This window comes from Nicotiana tomentosiformis, chromosome 5 (assembly GCF_000390325.3).
Source record: "Nicotiana tomentosiformis chromosome 5, ASM39032v3, whole genome shotgun sequence".
Taxonomy (NCBI): domain Eukaryota; kingdom Viridiplantae; phylum Streptophyta; class Magnoliopsida; order Solanales; family Solanaceae; genus Nicotiana; species Nicotiana tomentosiformis.
Window position 1 is genome coordinate 111239344 of NC_090816.1, and position 18752 is coordinate 111258095.

The 18752-nt window shown below is 35.9% G+C and overlaps 2 protein-coding genes across 4 annotated transcripts in view; one reads left to right on the forward strand and one right to left on the reverse strand.

Moving 5' to 3' along the window:
* Positions 1 to 274: 274 nt before the first annotated feature.
* On the forward strand, positions 275 to 1967 carry LOC104116868 (uncharacterized). The gene is made up of 2 exons (XM_009627818.3): positions 275 to 591; positions 1530 to 1967. The coding sequence occupies exons 1-2, from the start codon at positions 338 to 340 to the stop codon at positions 1768 to 1770; spliced, it is 495 nt and encodes a 164-aa protein (XP_009626113.1). The 5' UTR covers positions 275 to 337; the 3' UTR covers positions 1771 to 1967.
* A 706-nt stretch (positions 1968 to 2673) lies between these two features.
* Positions 2674 to 18752, reverse strand: part of LOC104116869 (uncharacterized protein At5g64816) — a 62172-nt gene continuing 46093 nt past the window's right edge. The window contains exons 1-2 of one of the 3 annotated variants that reach the window (XM_009627819.4): positions 5046 to 5183; positions 2674 to 3340 (exon numbers count right to left, since the gene is read on the reverse strand). In XM_009627819.4, coding sequence (XP_009626114.1) covers positions 2922 to 3302 — 381 coding nt within the window. In that variant the 5' untranslated portion in view covers positions 3303 to 3340; positions 5046 to 5183 and the 3' untranslated portion in view covers positions 2674 to 2921. Of the gene's footprint in view, positions 3344 to 5045; positions 5184 to 18752 lie in introns of those variants that run through there. The other 2 variants (XM_009627820.4, XM_070175214.1) reach the window with 2 other exon arrangements.

Genomic DNA, 18752 nt, shown 5'->3' on the forward strand with positions numbered 1-18752 from the left:
AATAATATATTTTGTAGGCTATTATTTTTTAGAGCGGCTAAAAATATATATTTCTCTTAATGTTTTGTAAAACATGTGTAGAAAAAATAAATTAAATAAGTAGAATGAAAAACTGTTTGCTATTTTTGCTACTCTTTCTCGTTTGGGAACTATTGACAAATGTGCGAACGTGAGTACTAATCCATGCTTGAACCTCTCATTTTCCTTTCTTGTAGAATCTCCATTACTTCCACACACCTAATTACCTACAAAAACTCAATATCTCCATTAACACAATAACCACTTCACCTTCAAAAGGTTTTCATCTTTTCCAAATTGGGGAAACAACTAAAAAAACATGGAATTTATTAGAAAACTAAGTGTAGTTATACTTTTTTGTCTTATCATATTTTCCTTTGGAATTATTCACACAGCTAGTGATGCTGCTCATTATCAGAACAATAACGTCAAAGACAAACAAAAAGATCAATCTCCCACACAGATGCTAGAAGAAGCCTATTCTATGTTGGTTACATCTTCTTGGCGTTCTTGGGATATGGCTAAGTCTTATATCAATCAATTCCAGCTTAAGTTTTTTCCTCCAAATGTAGAGTAAGTTCTATTCTCCATTTTTCCTTCTTTCTTTTCTTTGGTATATTTGAATGATTTAGTTGTTCTTTTATGGTTGCGTTGGAGCAACGGTAAAGTTGTCTCCGTGTGACCTATAGGTCATGGGTTCGAGCCATGGAACCAACCACTGATGCTTGCATTATGTGAATACTAAATATTTCGTGCACCGAGCTTGCCTTTTTTAGTTGTTCTTTTATGGTACGAGGTAGTTCTCTATATTATGCAGGACCAATAGGGTTGTGAACGTTATTGATCATTTTATGCAACAGTTTAGAGAAAGGTTAAACACTTAAACCAACCCTGTTTAGAGAGTGAAATAGAGAACCTGAAATATTATGCGAACAATCAGTCAAATCCTTAGATACTCCGATTTCTTATATTTATACCAGTGACGAAGCAACATGGTCACATTAACCATCCTTGTTGCATTGTGTATATAGATAAAATATTACGTTTTAGAGATATATAACACATATTGAACACCCTTTGTCGGAAATATTTTTTCACTTCTTTCAAATTTGAATATCCTTGAAAAAATTCCTAGTTTCGCCACTGATTGATACATACGTGTTTTATCTTCTGCTGTATGCTTAGCTTCATTGGACGATTATCACTGTAGTCGGTGAACCTAATGTTTAGGAAGAACCGAAGAATGCATCATGCTTTACTCCCAAGATTGGTTCACTAGTCGTGTACATTAGCCTTATAGCGTTCGGGTTTATCTGAACCTTGTACTTTCGATATGATACATAAATTTATGCATAAAAAATCACAAAAAATTGCAACAAATAATAAGTCTGATCCGCCTGTGCTAACTCTACGTTGATGGGGTTGTTCTCTCTTTTTTCATGGTACGATGCCAAAGTAGTTATTTTGAAAATGAGTTGAGAAGTTAATCTTTTTGAAATAAAAATGGACAGTTTTAGGAGCAGGGATGATGGCAAGGCTAATGGAGGTGCTGGAGAGAGGATGAAGGAGGCTACTCAGAAGAGTTTTGAAAAGAGCAAAGAGACAGTAGAAGAAACCGCGAAATCGGCTGCTGAGATGATGGAGCAGAAAGTGCAGAAAACAGCTGAGAAAGTGAAGGATACTGTATCTGGAGGCCAGAAAACAGCTGAGAAAATAAAGAATACTGTCTCTTCTGGACATGATGAGCTCTAAAAATTATATGTACCAAGAAAACAGAGAAAAACCTAGCTTTTCCTCCTTTCACTTCTGTAGTGTAATATCTTTACTCTTTTTTTTCTTTCTATATCTTTTATAGCATCATAGGTTTGTCAATTTGTCTACAATTCAATTTTGATTACTGTAAAAGTTCACAAGAGTTAGGGATAACTGATTGGACTTTGCTTATTGAATTATGAAGCAAGCATCGTAATCGTACCGCTATAAAACAATCCATAGGAAGCGGAGCAACCTCTACGTATTGCCCATTTGCATTTCTTGGTGAGTCCGGTTTTCTGTGCTACGTTATTCTTAGATCCAGCGAAATCATTGGTATTGGTTTCAGAGTCCACTGGCTGTCTAGAAAGCCGATTGTCAACTTGAATGTTTACACAAGAATCTCCAATCCAAGCCTCTTTTGTCAATTCGGGGCAATACGAGTGGCATAAGCTATTTCTTATAAAGCTTTCGAGAAGAAATTGGAGGACTACCGATTGATTGACCCCGGAAGTAAAGAATGACGGTTCGACGAGCTCTTATTCGCCCCTGGCGGACCTGTACCCGACCAGGGATGGACGTAAACTCGTAAGCTACCGAAGGTAGGGATAATCGTCCAGGTCTTATTGTGAAAGAAAAAAGCCGCCCCGCCACAGCAGACGGGTTGCTTCCTCTGTCGTCGCCGGGGAGCTCTTGGCGAGGAGACGCGATGGGGGAAGTTTTTCTTTTTTCATCAATGCTGGCCCAGTCGAGGCTCGCCCATGCCCAATCTCGATGGGCCTTCGATTTGCCCCTAACCTATATCCTAATCCAAACATCCCAGAATCCTTTCGGAACTCCAAAGAGGTGGTGTTCATTTTGCACCTATGGTTTCTCTTGTATTAAAGTTAACAACTGCTCCAATTTGATATCGAGAAAACCAGAAATAACACTTTGATATTACAATGGCTGAAAGTCCATCAAAATAACACCATAACTGGCTATATCTGAACTATAGGTACAAGCTGACAAACCATTGATCTAAAAGTGAGATAAGTTGTAACAAAGTTGAGAAGACATGCACAAAAGAAAACATACCATTTGACCCAAGCTTGAGAATGGTGCCTCTACAAGTTTGGCAAAGAAATCATAATGTAAAAACAGGTACAGTATCATGAAGAGAAAGAAGAGGAAAGCTTGAGGCATTCACTTTGACATCTCCTGAGGCAGACGTCATTCCAGTTTGGGACTTGATGCTGGTTAACACAGACAGTGCGAGCACAGGCATCGGAGCAAGCATCAAGTTCTGATACGCCACATACGGTAACGCAAGTGTCGGGGATTGGATCCTTGGAAAATGCACCCACCTTCTTCAACATTCTCTTTGATGTACAGACTCTCTCGCACACGAAAATATCATCAGTACTCTTCTCCCTGCCCCTTGCACTCTTGATTCTCTGCTCCTCGGCATGATTTCTCCTAATTCTGTAAGCTTGACCAGCTACAATGGCAGGAATAGCAGCCCCCAACAAGGACCACCATACCTCAACCATCAGGGCTAGGGCTGCGAAATTGTTCGCCTTCTTACTCCCTGCTTTGTGGTTAACATTTTACAATAAGAACATAAGACTTCTTAACCACCACTCTTCTCAAACACAAAATAGCAGAACTCTTGAAATGTGGAGTATTTAATAGATGCAAAATACCATGCAACCCCCCCCCCCCCCCCCACACACACACAAAAAAATAAAATAAAAAAGAAAAACGACTGCACCAAGGGAAATAAAATGGTAATAGGGAAATCAGTCACACAATTGTTTGAATACGATGCTTAATCGAATCGACATTATGATGAATGAGTCCTGAGTGAGAAGAATACAAGGCTGAGAGATTCATGACAACAAATGTTCGTTGTTTAGTTTATCTGCAAAATTCAGCTGATTGTATAAGCATTATCTGGTATGATTCTGCCAATAGCTAAGGGATAGAGCATTAATAGCACGGAATACATCTTATAAGTGGGGTGTCAGTGTCATCTTCATTTAGAGTGATAACGAACGCCACAACAATTTATCTCAAAGTATATCCATGTCAATTAACCACAATAGAATCACTAGATTGAATCTAGGAATCAAAACAGGAAAAGGAAACCATTTCAACTTGGAGATACTATCTCCATCTTTTCCTATTGTTGTATCTCCGAACACAGATAAAAAAAAAGGATTATGAAGCAAGAATAAGTTTCAAGTCCATCGTTAATAGCTCATCGATGAAATCACTCACCTACCATTCATCCCTCAAAGAAAGGAAAAGATCTTTCTTCACTCAACATGCTAATCCTCCCCCCCCAAAAAAAAAAAAGAAAGCTCGAAATTGGAAACTTCTACTATTGCCAATTCTACAACAACAACAAACCCAGGATAATCTCACACGTGGGATCTAAGGATGGTGGTGTGTATGCAGACCTTACCATGAATTTATCTTGAATCGAGATCTTTTGGCTCAACTTTATCCCATTTTGCCGAGGGAGCAACCCCATTTTTCACCTTGAATTGGTCAAAATATGCGAAATTTCTTACTTTTCACCCCTAAATTGAGGTAGAGAGATTGTTTCTAATAGACCGCCACCGGGGGCTCGAACCCCCGACCACAAGGTTAACAGCCTTGCGCTCGACTATTTCCAACTCTAAGTACAGAAAATTAATCCTATCAGTAAAAACTCAAACTACCAGGTTTTCCTTTATCAGCAGTGTTTCTTAGCAATACGATATCTAATCGTTTCCTCAGTCTTTTTTTAAATTTAATCAGCAAAACCAAAAACAGTACTATGTTAAAAATACAGAACATTTTAAGAGTGGAAATTTTCTCCTTCCCTCACTTTGAACGTCCAAAATTGAACACTATGTGGTCAAAGAAATGGGAAAAATGCAAGAATAGACTCCACCAAAGAAAGATGGAAAATCTTCTGAAAAAACAAAATTAAAACTTAAAAACACGAAACTACATTATAACCATTACTATAGTAACTTGCTTTGGGTGAAAATTATTGATTTAGCCTCTTAATTAGTGAAATTAGTCATTGGGTCGGGGCTAAACTGCAAGACAAATATAATACTACAACAAAACTAACAGCTCAAAGAGGCAGAACCACAAATTAGACTAGCATTCACTCAACAAATTTCCGAGAACATAATCCAAAAACATTAAAAGAAGAAACCAACGAAATCAAACAAGAAATGCCGAAAACAACCCGAGAAAAAAGGGGCATAAATACTATGTAAAGCAAAATTTCTTACCTTAAAATCGACGAAGCGAAGTAGAATGAAGTGTCAAGAGCAGAGCAAGTGGATTGTGTGAAGGATTTAAAGGAGAAAGGGTTCTAAGGGTTTTCTGTTTTGCTTTTTCGCTTCGTGTAGTTTATTTATTATAAAAAACGGCAAACGGCTCGTATATACTTTTTCAAAATGGTATAAAAATATATCTCTTTATATTATTGGCTTATCTATATACCTGCTGTCATACTTTGGAACAAAAATACATTTATTTTGGATGCAATGCCATGTGACAACACTAGATGAAAACGATCAATTTTATTTTTTACCCGATCGGTTTTAAAGAAACTCACCACCGCTAAATTTACCATATGTTGATCTAAAGCAATTTTTTTGTAAAAACTAGAAAAATATTATTTTAAAAAAATCAGTTTTTTCTAAAGTATTTTTAAAAAAAAAAAAAAAACTGAAAAAACAAAAGGATTTTGCAAAATATTTTTGTTTTTTTTAAAACTAATGCATATGTAGTCCACTACTTTAGGAAAGTCTATTTTTTTCAATTTTTACAAAAAAGAAATAATTCAGTTTTTTCAGTTTTTTTAAAACGTATATTTTGTAGAAAGAGAATTTCTTTTTTTGTAAAAACCGAAGAAAAAAAAATTGCAAAATATATATTTTTAAGATTTTTCAGTTTTTTTAAAGCATATTTTTTATAAAAACTGAAAAAACAAAAAAGACTCTCCTAAAGCAGTGGACTACATATGCATTAGTTTAAAAAAATAAAAATATTTTGCAAAATCTTTTTTTTTCAAAAGAATGCTTGAAAAAACTGAAAAGTGTATATTTTGCAAATTCCTTTTTTCAATTTTTACAACAAAAAAAAAAAGCAGTTTTTACAAAGTATATGCTTTTTTCAATTTAAAAAAATAACTATCATGTGTTACTAAAAAAAATTCTCCCATTAGAATATTTTAATAGATCATATGTTTGTCAATTTTTTCAATATTTACTAAACATATATTCACTTATCAAAACTTTATCTATAACTTTAACAAAGTAAGATTGGAATAATATTCATGTAACAAAAAAAAACTGAAAACCTGAAACCCCCGACAAAACCGAACCAATCCAAACCGATATAGTTGGTTTGGATAAAAATCGAATCAACCCGGTCCATGTACACTCCTATTATCCACCCATATTATCTACTAAAAATGGGTTAGATAATGATTTTTTTTAAAAATGGGTCAAATATGGATCAGGTTCATATTATCCACTTAAAAAATGGATAACCAATGAATAACCAATGGTTTAACTTTTACATTTATAAACATTCAAACTGGGGTTCCTCAAGTTTGTACGTATTCAAGAAGTCATGGATAATATGGATACTCATATTATCTGCCGGTTAACCCTTTTTTTTATTAGTATTAAGTGTGGGTCGGGCCGGATAAATTATCTATTTTTACATTACCTATTTTTTACTCAGTCATATCCGATCCGACCCACTTGTATGCAACCCCTAGCTTTACGTATGAAAAACTATTACTCTATACGTTTAAAGAGTTTAAGTGTTATGCGAGTGTAAAAGATATTTATATAATTAGGTTACGTATTAAGTAATTACAAGTAAATCTCTTAACACATATTAATTCTGTTTGTCCTAGTTTATGTAAGTCGCTTTTCATTTTAGTCGGTCTAAAAAAGAATGACATATTTCTTTCTTTAGCAACGAGCTTTAAAATACTCATTTTACTCATAATGAGATGGTCTATAGTCACGCTAATATTTATAGCTTATTTTAGACCTCAGGTTTCAAAAGTCTTTCTTTATTTCTTAAATTTGTACGCCGTCAAAAATCATCACATAAATTGGATAAAGGGAGGAATTAATAATCGAATAAAAATAATAACTAACTTATTATCACGAGTTAAAATTATTTAATCAGGGGTGTATCTAGCTTAAATGGTATGGGTTCACGTGAACTCATACTCCTTTATCTTAAATCATGTATAACAATATTATATTTATTTGAAATTATTTAAATATATGTGTGTGCACCCATGCTTAAAGACTCCTATGGTGTAACAATTATGGGGTGCCCCTCTACAAGTGAAATTGACGGTTTATATCCCACTTCGAACCGTCTCGTTTTTGGCAAGGAAATCAATAAAATTTCAAAAGTGCAGTGTATTCATGGTAAGAGATTAAAGCTATACTCGTTAAATATAAATTCTAGAACCACCTCTTCAAAATAGTGCACCCATCATCTTGAAATCTTGGATCCGCCTCTGTTAATATAACGTGTAAAAATCTTTATATATGATTTAAATCCCCCTTTAAAGGCCCCGAAGAAGGGTGTTGGTTCGCTTTGTGTGTGTGAGGGGAGGGGGGTGCCTTTGAGGAGAAAAGGAAAATGTAAATTTTCATTATTAGTATAAGGTTTTAATAAATCACATAGTCTTGGTTTTGGAGTTATCTTTTGCAGCTGACGAAAAGTTAACGTATATATATATTTTTTTTCTAAATTGATAGAAAATGTACATTTTTATTTACGCAGTACATTATTATATCATGTGTATTTTATGTTTTGTTTTCTCTACAAAGGCAGGAAAATCACCATTAAACTATCCAAGCACTTGGATAGACATGCTTTGTGTTTCTTCAAATGATGTTTTATAAGTTAATTATAACCTGTTGTATTCTCTAATTGGTCGTGTCGCTAGTCCGTATTCAACGGAATAAGGTACACCTACGGATGTCTTTTTTTTCTTAAATAGGTAATAGATACCTCAATCATACTATTTGTACCACGTTTTCATTAGAAAACAAAAATGCATAAATACTAACGGAGAATTTTAATAAAATAATGAAAAAGAGGGAAAATCAGCTAAAAGTGAATATAGAAAAGATCTATCATATAAAGAGGGCAACCTGATGCATAAGATATGTTACGCGGCGCCTTCCTGAACTTTTTTGGAAGGGCGACGTAAGGCTAAGCAACCGATGTCAGTGCGATTGTTGTCCGCCAGCTGAGGTCTCCTCCGTACGCTAGACTAGATTGTCAGTGCCGTACGGAAAAATCAATGTCGTGAGTAACTGAGAGAACTGAAATGAGCAATTGATGATGAAAGTTGATTGTATTGATGATGATGAAAGCTATTACAAAATGATATGCGATGTCGGGGGGAGAGACACCAGTACAGAGAAATGTTTGCTTGCTTGAATGTTTGAATGCTTTGGTCCCCCTTAATAATGCTTAAAAAAAATAAACTAAAATTACATGACTTGACCTATGAAAGTTACAGAAGCACACTGAAAATGAATGAAGTAAAACTACTATATAATTACAATGAAAAGGACTTAGTCTTCTACAAGGTAGAAGTAAGTCTGATGGCAACAACTTTGTCTTGAGCATCAGGGTCTGCACACGTGGTGCTGTCGGGGCGCTAGCACCCGGGCCATACTTGCCGAGCACCAACGTACATTTTATCTAACCTTCCTTATTATCTTTAAGGACCGACGAGATCAATATAAATGGTAGACATGGATCATGAACAGCCAACAATGAAAGATAAAGGCATGAACATACATAATATGGGACGACAAGACTGTCAAGAAACTATATATAAGGTACGAGCTACCACGCTGCCATGAAATACTATACAACAAAAATCTGCCGACAAGGCATTCCAAACCATACATGAGTCGACACCTGTCTATGAGTCTCTAAAGGAACATAAGTGCTGCAAGGATCTGCCTGCGGCTGGGCGTTGATGCTTGGATCAGGATCTGTGCGCGCGGCAATGTTGGCACTCGCCAGCCGCTGGGCGTTGGCGAGGATTATCGGTGGGGAGACATAGGCACATGCGCGCTTGTCACTTGGCGCTGCCGAGACCACGGGGCCGACCGTGGCGCTAGGCGTTGGGAGGCTTGCCAGGACGCTACGGGACGCATCCAAGGAGTCATGGGTCGAGGCTGGAAAGCAGCCCATGACATTCTCCCCTACCTGAGTTGGCGACGTCCTCGAAGCCTTACCTGTAGAATGATGATTGGTCAGGCTCTTGTTGGCTGGGAGGTTTTGTGAGGTGGCTTTCTGAATGACGTTCCATGTATTTCTGAAATGATCTGAGGCGGCTGACATGGAAGACTGGATGGATTTTCCACCAGGCTGGAGTATTCATGTTACACCCCATATTTTCATACGTGGAAGTACAAGCACGCCATAAGTAAATTGACATAAGATCGAAAATGAGATAGTACATCCCGCATTTTCGTATGTTAAAAGTTTCGTCGTAAGCTAATCGACGTAAGTTCGAGAATGAGATTATTTTGAGATTATAAGCATTAGGCTATTTCAAATAAGTGATGAGTAAATTCGTGAATGTGAGAGGGTAAGCAAATCGAAGAAAATGAATTTCGTCGAAATTTGACATTTTGGGGTAAAATACAGTCTAAGCTATAATACCCCATATTTATGGACTAGTGTCATACAAGGTACCACATGGCCATGATAGTAAAGTGTATAAAGTGTATTAAAAGTGAGTAGCATTTTATGTTAATTCTTAATTATGTGGAAAATTGGTTAATTATTTGATAACTGTTATAAAATAAAAGTAATTTAGTAAAACATGAACAAGACATGTTGTTATAAAATAAAAGCAATTTAGTAAAACATGAACAAGAAATAGAGATAGAGAGAAGGAAGAGATTTTCTTCTTCAATTGTGTCTATTTTCTTATCTATTACAAGGCCTTTATATAGGCATGAAAAGTAAAGAAAAATATGTCACTGAATATGTCACTAAGCATAGAAATATGTCATTGAATATGTCATTAAGCATTTGAGAAGATCATAGAGGAAGAGTAGACATCCACCATAATTTGATTTTTCTTATAACACTCCCCCTTGGATGTCCATAGATAATGTGCCTCGTTAAAACTTTATTAGGAAAAAAAATCCTATGGGAAAAAAATCCTAATGAAGAAAAAAGAGTACACATATTTAGAAATACGCCTTTTGGTTGCCTCGTTAAAAACCTTGCAAGGAAAACCCAGTGGGACAAAACCTTGTAAGGGAAAAAGAGTACAACGCGTATTAACTCCCCCTGATGAGAGCATCAATTCACATCCTTGAGCCTTCGCATCCCAATCTTGTACACTAGTTTCTTGAAGGTTGACGTCGGTAGAGATTTGGTGAACATATCAGCCATATTATCACTTGAACGGATATATTGCACATTCATATCACCATTCTTTTGAAGATCATGTGTGAAAAATAACTTTGGTAAAATTTGCTTTGTCCTATCCCCTTTATGAATCCTCCCTTCAATTGGGCTATGCATGCTGCATTGTCTTCATACAAAATTATGGGTAGTTTGTCACACTTCAAACAATATTTGTCTCGAATAAGATGTATTATAGACCTCAACCATACACATTCTCGACTTGCTTCATGAATAACAATTATCTCAGCATGATTAAATGAAGTAGCCACGATTGATTGCTTAGTCGATCGCCAAGATATGGTAGTGCCTCCATATGTAAACACATAGCATGTTTGAGATCGAGCCTTGTGTGGGTCATATAAATACCCAGTATCGGCATAACCAACAAGATCGGGACTGAAATAATTGTCATAAAATAATCTCATATCGGTAGTCCCTTTTAGATACCGCAATATGTGTTTGATTCCATTCCAATGTCTCTTTGTAGGAGCAGAGATATATCTTGTTAAGACATTAACTGGAAAAGTTATGTCAGACCTTGTAATGTTAGAAAGATACATTAGTGCACCAATTGCACTAAGATATGGTATTTCGGGACTAAGAAGCTCTTCATTATTTTCATGATGTCGGAATAAATGTGCTTTATATATATATAATCGCTTTAAAATTATTTTAGTGTATGCTGGTTGATGGACAAAAATTCCATCTTTCATATACTCAATTTGTAGACCAAGACAAAATTTTGTCTTTCCAAGATCTTTCATTTCAAATCCTTTCTTTAAATAGTTTACTGCTTTAGGAAGCTCCCTAGGAGTTCCAATGATATTTAAATCATCAACATACACGGTGATTATAACAAATTTAGATCCAGATCTTTTTATAAAGACACAAGGACAAATTGATTCATTCTTGTACCCTTCTTTCAACCGGTACTCACTCAAGCGATTATACCATATGCGCCCTGATTGTTTCAACCCGTATAAGGATTTTTTGAAGCTTTATTTAATAAATTTTTTTTTTGAAAACCTTAATATGCTTCAGAACAATTTAAATCCTCAATGATTTTCATTATACGCATATCATATTTTTCTTGTATTGCAAGATTAAAACCTGAAATGGCGACATCCATCACAGGAGAACATGTCTCTATATAATCAATGCCAGGATATTTACAAAAAAATTTTGTGACACAAGTCGTCTTTATGTTTATCGACTTGACCTTTTTTTTTCCGCACAAGAACACATTTATACCTCCACTGGCTTTATACTTTCAGATGTTGGGACTATCCGTCCAACTTCATATTTTTCAGGTGAAATTAATTTTCATTGCGTATTTTTCATTTGGCAAATCATTTATCTGTCCAAATTTTATGACAGATTTGAGCTCAAGATCCTCATCAATATTAATAATATTGAGCGCTACATTATATTAACAATATCGTCAACGATCATTTTATATTGGTTCTACTATTACCCAATAAAGACATAACTTATTGAGATCTCTTTATCTTATTATCTTCAGGTACCTGAGCTTCTCCCATGAGGTCTTATGAAGTGTTATGTCGTGGTGTTCTTCTAGAGCACTTGCCTCCTTATTATGACCATCTTGAACATTTGCTCCTCTCCTTCTTCAAGGAGTTTTATCTTTGGAACCGATTAGTCTATTATGCTTCATGCATGCCATAGACTTTATTCATTATGAACTTTATTTTATTTGGAGCATTAGTAGTTGAATATGATATTTAGTTTTGGGTCAGCAAATAAGTCTGGCAATATTTTGCAAATAAATTATCACTTGAACTTCAAGTTCACATTTTCTCATACGAGGATCTAGATGTACTAATAACAATTCATTACATGCATTACTTTTTCAGCTGCCTATTTTCTCCCCCTATTGTTGGGATCACCAACAAATATCCCTAGCCTTATTTGGGGATCCATCTTTGTGCATTGTGGTGGAACAATTAAATCATATAGCACATTCATATTTCTAGATGGAAATTATTTGGTTTATGACCCAGAACCGATTGTGATAGGGAGAACTTATCATAACTTGGCTAGATGCGTACAAGTGCTGTTGTATATTTAATAATATATCACATACCAAATTTTATTTTGGCAATTTTATTCTCATAACCAATGGTTTAGATATAATTGGAGGCATACAATTTCTGCTAAACCAACTTGGATTTAAACCAGTATTATCAAGATAAATCATCATAATTTATATTATGGAACTGTGCTCTAATAATTTGAGCAATCAATCTTGCAAAAGCCAAACTGCAAGTTGATAACAAATGCACATGTGACCATAGAATAGATGCATCTATTAAAATCATATAATAGTAAACGGTCCACATGGAAGGTGACTGGGCCCATATTTATCACCTTTTATTCGTTCCATAAATCAAGGGATTCAATCCCAACCTTAACTGGTATATCATGAGAATAAGCAGCAGAAGAGAATTCTTGAAGAATCTTATATTTCTTCAATATATGCCAATATAATTCTCAATTAAATTTTCGCATCATAATTGAACCGAGATGGTCAACCGGTCATGCCAACTAATATTTATTTCAGTAAACCTCTAGTTTACTTATGGCTTGTGATTGCATCATCATGCTTATACTTGTGTAGTACAAATAGAAGAAAAGTCAGGTAACATTTCATATTTACCCGATATGATTATAGTAATATAAAGATATTCAATCTTCTTTTCATTTATAGTCTCAATATGCCAACCACTTTGGCTAATATATTTGTAAATCAAAATGTTTCTTTTGAGACTTACTACAAGATTAATATCATGAACAATTTCATTCATTCGGGTAGTAACAAATTAGTTCTTTCAGATCTCTTAACTATTTTTGTACTACAAGATCTTTTGTCACACCATCCATATAATGAATGTCTCCTTCACAAAGAGAATCATATCATAATAATTGTCATGTTCAAAATCATCGTAAGCAAAATAATTTCTTGCTTTAATTTTGCTTTTAATAACTTTCATAAAACTTGACAAAATATTTGGCGTATCACATGTATGCGACCAATGATATATTCATGTAAGTACACAATAATATTCATTATTTTTCTTTGTCTCAAACCTCCCTTAGAGGTGAGTTGTAGTATTTATCCAATCATGCACTAGTACATTATTATGCATAATCTTTATCACATATATATTTTCACATTCACTTTCAGGAATGAGTATGCATTCTCAATGTTTATCACATGTCACATTCTCTTCAAAGAATGGAGTATAATCATACAATGTGCTTTATTTTATTTTATTTTTTTCATACCAATTTGATGGTAAACATTGTCTTGTTCTCCCTTTTTATAATTACCATAGTGATAACTATTATTATTTTGGCCTTTCGCACGCCCACATTCATTTTTCAACCACTTGTCTTTATTTAGACTTATCATGCACTACTATCACATTCACTTCAAGAATGGAGCAAATCAAGTGGGACAAGCTTCATGTTTTTTCATGAAAAATATATTATTTTTTCTTTAGTTATTATTATTATCAATATGGTGCATTAGGACTCAAACCCAATGCCTTACCCATATAAAGGCATGCTAGGCCATAATGCGTTGGAACTTGAATCCAGCGTCTTTTTATCAACATAGTGCGTTGGGACTTGAACCCATCGTCTTACCCTCAATCTTTGGCATAATAGGCCAAAACTCACTAGGACTCGCACTCGAGCCTTTAAAATATTATTACTTCATAATTATAGGCATAAGTAAATTAACTTTCAAGAAGACATATATAACTATTTCAATCTTGAAACAGTTCCTCTGCAACAAAAATGCTAGTTAGGATATATGCCATTTTTTTTTTAAAATGATACAATTATTTTTATATTTTAATAAATTAATTAGGGAAAAGATTAAGATAACCTATAACCACTTATATTTCAAAGACTATAAGAACTTCACCAAAAAAATCTAATACGGAGGAATGAGCCTTATGTTTCCAGCAAAAATATTTAAGGCTTAATGCATAACTGTGACTATTATAAATTATAACTATAATGAGTTTATATTGATTGTATATTCGAATGCCAAATTTGCAAGGTACTGTAAAATCGCCTACATATTTGATAATTTTGCTTTCAATAAAATACATCATGTGATGGTAAAAATATTATTACTAAATTACCTTAATAATTATCTATCATAGTATGTAAAAGGTCAGAACATATATATATATGTTGGAATATTATATTTGTCCTATAAGAGATATAGCAAATAAAGACATACCTTTCCAGTTCTTTATTTCAGTGAATACAATTGAAAAAAAATATTTTAACTAAATACTGCACATAAAGTTAATGCAAAGATATGAAAATATGAATGGGTTTAGATGGATATAAAACTTATCTTTGTATTATCATCCAAGACATTTCATTGTACTTGATCTCATTGTCTGCTTATAATTTACATAGTCTTGACGTAGAAGATCATGAAATGAGCAATTCGTGCTGATAACGTGTTATAAAACAAAAGCAATTTAGTAAAACATGAACAAGACATGTTGTTATGAAATAAAAGCAATTTAGTAAAACATGAACAAGAAATAGAGATAGAGAGAAGGAAGAGATTTTCTTCTTCAATTGTGTCTATTTTCTTATCTATTACAAGACCTTTATATAGGCATGAAAAGTGAAGAAAAATATGTCATTGAATATGTCATTAAGCATAGAAATATGTCATTGAATATGTCATTAAGCATTTAAGAAGATCACGGAGGAAGAGTAGACATCCACCATAATTTGATTTTTCTTATAACAGTAACGAGATATTACCTAATTAACTAATGAGTTATGGATAAAGATTAAAACCTCCCACCCCACGTGGCAGCAAGCCACTACCAAACCATATGACTCTTAGTCATTATGGGTTAGGTGGCAATCAATTCAACATAGAGCCTTTTTATACAAAGATAGATATGTATCTTTCAACAATTTAAAGAATAGCAAAGATTCTAATTATGGTGCAATCTGCAGATGTAATGAGTAGTTGATTAACATAAATACCTTATACAATTCAGTGAGATGTAATAGAAACGTTCTTGAACATGTCTAATTGGGTATTCTTCACGCTGCGGTGTCTTGGTTGATGAAAGAAGTGTTGCACAATTTTATTCACTTTAAAAGCTTCTATTGGCTCCAAAAGTGGTACTTGGTATTCAACATTTATGAGCAATTCCAAAGCATCATAGGAAAGAGTAAAGCTAGTGCTGTTTTTGTGCCAATTACCATTTACTCATCTCTATGCATGTCAATCTAGTTCAGTTGGAAAGATGATTGGATTCTTTCCTGGTCATCTTTACACAAGAACTATCAGTATTGATATTAAAATTTGTTGCTATCATGATTCTAGTTGTCTCAGATGACAACTCCAAAAGGATGTATGAAATAAAAAGCTGATAAAGGAAGAGTACATTAGTTTAATGATGAATTCAGAGTGAGACTTTATAATATTAAGGGAGTACGGTGTAATCTTTCTCAAGAGAATCGACTCAGGTATGTTAAGGCTATCTCTTCTTTCTTTTTGGCATGATCAATACGATACAAACGAAACGAGTAAATGCACAATTTCCATAAATGACTCTATTCATAGAAATATTAGGGGTGTCTATATTCTTGATTCCCCATGTGAATTATTATTATATCTTCTGTTCATGGGTCTCAGAAAAATACATATTTGATCAAATTTATCCGACAGGCATATTATTTTTATGACATTCCGAGAAAATCTTATTAATGTATTTCTTATGCATTTCATGCATTTATACATGTACATTGACCCATGACCATATGGCGTTATATACGCGTATATTATATGTATATGGGATATGGGAAAAAGTTATGGCGTTATATACGCACCACCACCTGATCAGCTGGTATACGTTGATGATTTGCCCACAGTGGCCGAAATGATATGATGGGATGCCCTCAGAGGCTTGATGGTGTTATGAACACATATACCTATGCATGGTATTATATTTATACGCATATGCATGACATTATAAAAAATGAAATGATTCACAGAGCTATGCAGACGTACATGTCGAGTCTTTTACTCCATGTTTCTCTCATGTCTATTATTTACTGATTTTCATTCCTTACATACTCGGTACATTATTTGTACTGACGTCCCTTTTGCCTGGGGACGCTGCGTTTCATGCCTGCAAGTCCCGGTAGACAGGTCGAGAGTCCTCCAAGTAGGCGATCAGCTGAGCGGAAGATGTTGGTACACTCCATTCACTCCGGAGTTGCTTGTTTGGTTAGTATAATTTAGATGTGTATTGTTTGGTATGGCGGGGCTCTGTCCCGACCTTTATGACATTTCGGTACACTTAGAGGCTTGTAGACATATGTCGTGTATGTGAAAGATTGTACGGCCTTGTCGACCTATGTTTTGAGTTTATAAATGATCATGTTGGCCTATTAGGCCCGTATGTCACGTGTATATGATGTTGTAATAAGAAAGATATGTTACATTGGTACTCAGTTGAATAAGGTATCGGGTGCCCGTCGCGGTCCATCGGTTTGGGTCATGACAATTCACCCGGTATGTGACTTTCCCAATGTGTCTTTCAATGGACAAGGGTCCGATGTAGTTTTGCAATAGGCGAGGGTCATGGGTCCTCACTGCAAACAAGTACCGCTTTGGGATTCTTACCATCACTTTGTCTCCTGCAAGATGTTAGACAAATTGAAGGTTTTGTTCGACATACCTCGATGCCCTCTCTTGGGCTTTGACAAGATAGCTCTGCACTATCTCCAAAGTTTGCTCCCATTCTTTTGAGAAAATGGCAGCTCGAGGCGATGTTGGCATGTTTGTTGCATTCACCATCTGTAGGAGTAGCGGTTGTTGTCTGGTAACAATTTCAAAAGCGTTTTTGTTTGAAATGGAGCACTTTTGTGAATTGAAACACAGTTGAGCAGCATCCAGAAGCTTCACCCAATTCTTCTGTGATCCGGTTGCAAAGTGGCGGAGATATTCCTCCAGCTTGTCATTGAACTGTTCTGTCTGGCCATCTGCTTGTTGATGGAAGTTTGAGTTATGACTCAATTTGGATCCGAGGCACCTGAAGAGATAGGTCCAAAATTTGCTAGTGAAGCGTGAGTCGCAGTCACTAATGATGTCTTTGGGCAAGCCCCAATATTTGACAATATGAGAGAAGAAAAGTCGAGTCGTATCTTCTGCCGATATGTTCTGTGGGGCTGCTATGAAGGTAGCATACTTGGAAAACCGGTCTACCACAACCAAGATTGTTGCAAGATCTCCGACCTTAGGTAATCCTGTGATGAAATTTAGGGAAATGCTTTCCCAAGGTCTCTTTGGGACAGGTAGTGGCTCCAAGAGTCCCGCTTGTGCTGAGCAATCAGACTTGTCCTTTTGGCATGCTTGACAAGTCTTCACACACTGAGGGGCGCCATGAGTTGTTTGAGGCAGATGATATGATGTTTGATTCTTGATGCTGAGGGCAGCCGGAACCATGGGCTCAGGTCTTTTGATTCCCTTCTTTGACTGCATGGCCGAGATGTTTTCAGCGGCCATCTTTATGGGTATGCATGTGTAACGACCCGACCGGTCATTCTGAACATTTGCACTTCGCTCGGTTGTTTGAGGGCATGAGTAGCTCCGTATGATGTACTTTGACTTGTGTGAATCGTCGGTTTTGGTTTGCAGGTATTTCGGAATCGGATTGGAAGAAAGAATTTCATTGTTGAAGCTTTAAATTGGGAGAGTTGACCAAGTTTGACTTTTTAGCATTTGACCTCGGATTGGAATTCGGATGGTTCCATTAGCTTCGTTAGTTGATTTTGGACTTAGGAGTGCATCCGGAATGTGATTTGGAGGTCCGTGGTAGAATTAGGCTTGAATTGGTGAAATTGGAAATTTGGCGATTTTCGGTGGGGAGTGAAAAATTTGATATCGGGGTCGGAATGGAATTCCGAAAGTTGGAGTAGGTTCATAGTGTCATTTGTGACGTGTGTGCAAAATTTGAGGTCATTCGGACGTGGTTTGGTTGGTTTCGGCATCGGTTGCCGAATTTGGAAATTTAGAAGTTCTTAGGCTTGAATCCGAGGGTAATTTGGTATTTGGATGTTGTTTTGAGTGATTCGAAGGTTCGACTAAGTTTGTATGTTGATATATGACTTGTTGGTATTTTTGATTGAGGTCCCGAGGGCCTCGGGGTGATTCCGGGTGGTTAACGGATTTGTCGAAGTAGGAAAATGCAGCTGAAGCTGCTGCTTCTGATATTTTCATACCTGCGGAAGGGGGAGTCGCAGGTGCGAGGTCGCTGGTGCGCGTGGGGAGTCCGCAGGTGCGGGCAGTGCTGGGCTAGGCAGGATGCGCAGGTACGAGTTGGAGGTCGCATCTGCGAGCCCGCAGGTGCGAGACCTGGGGCGCAGATGCGGAGAGGAGAACGTTGGGTAGGCTTTGCAGAAACGGAGGAAACGCGCAGGTGCAC

Excerpts from the sequence above, each read along its gene's own strand:
- LOC104116868 (XM_009627818.3), top strand. The coding sequence starts at position 338 with ATGGAATTTATTAGAAAACTAAGTGTAGTTATACTTTTTTGTCTTATC. Across the intron at positions 592-1,529 it reads TTTTTTCCTCCAAATGTAGA|TTTTAGGAGCAGGGATGATG; the intron begins GTAAGTTCTATT and ends AAAAATGGACAG.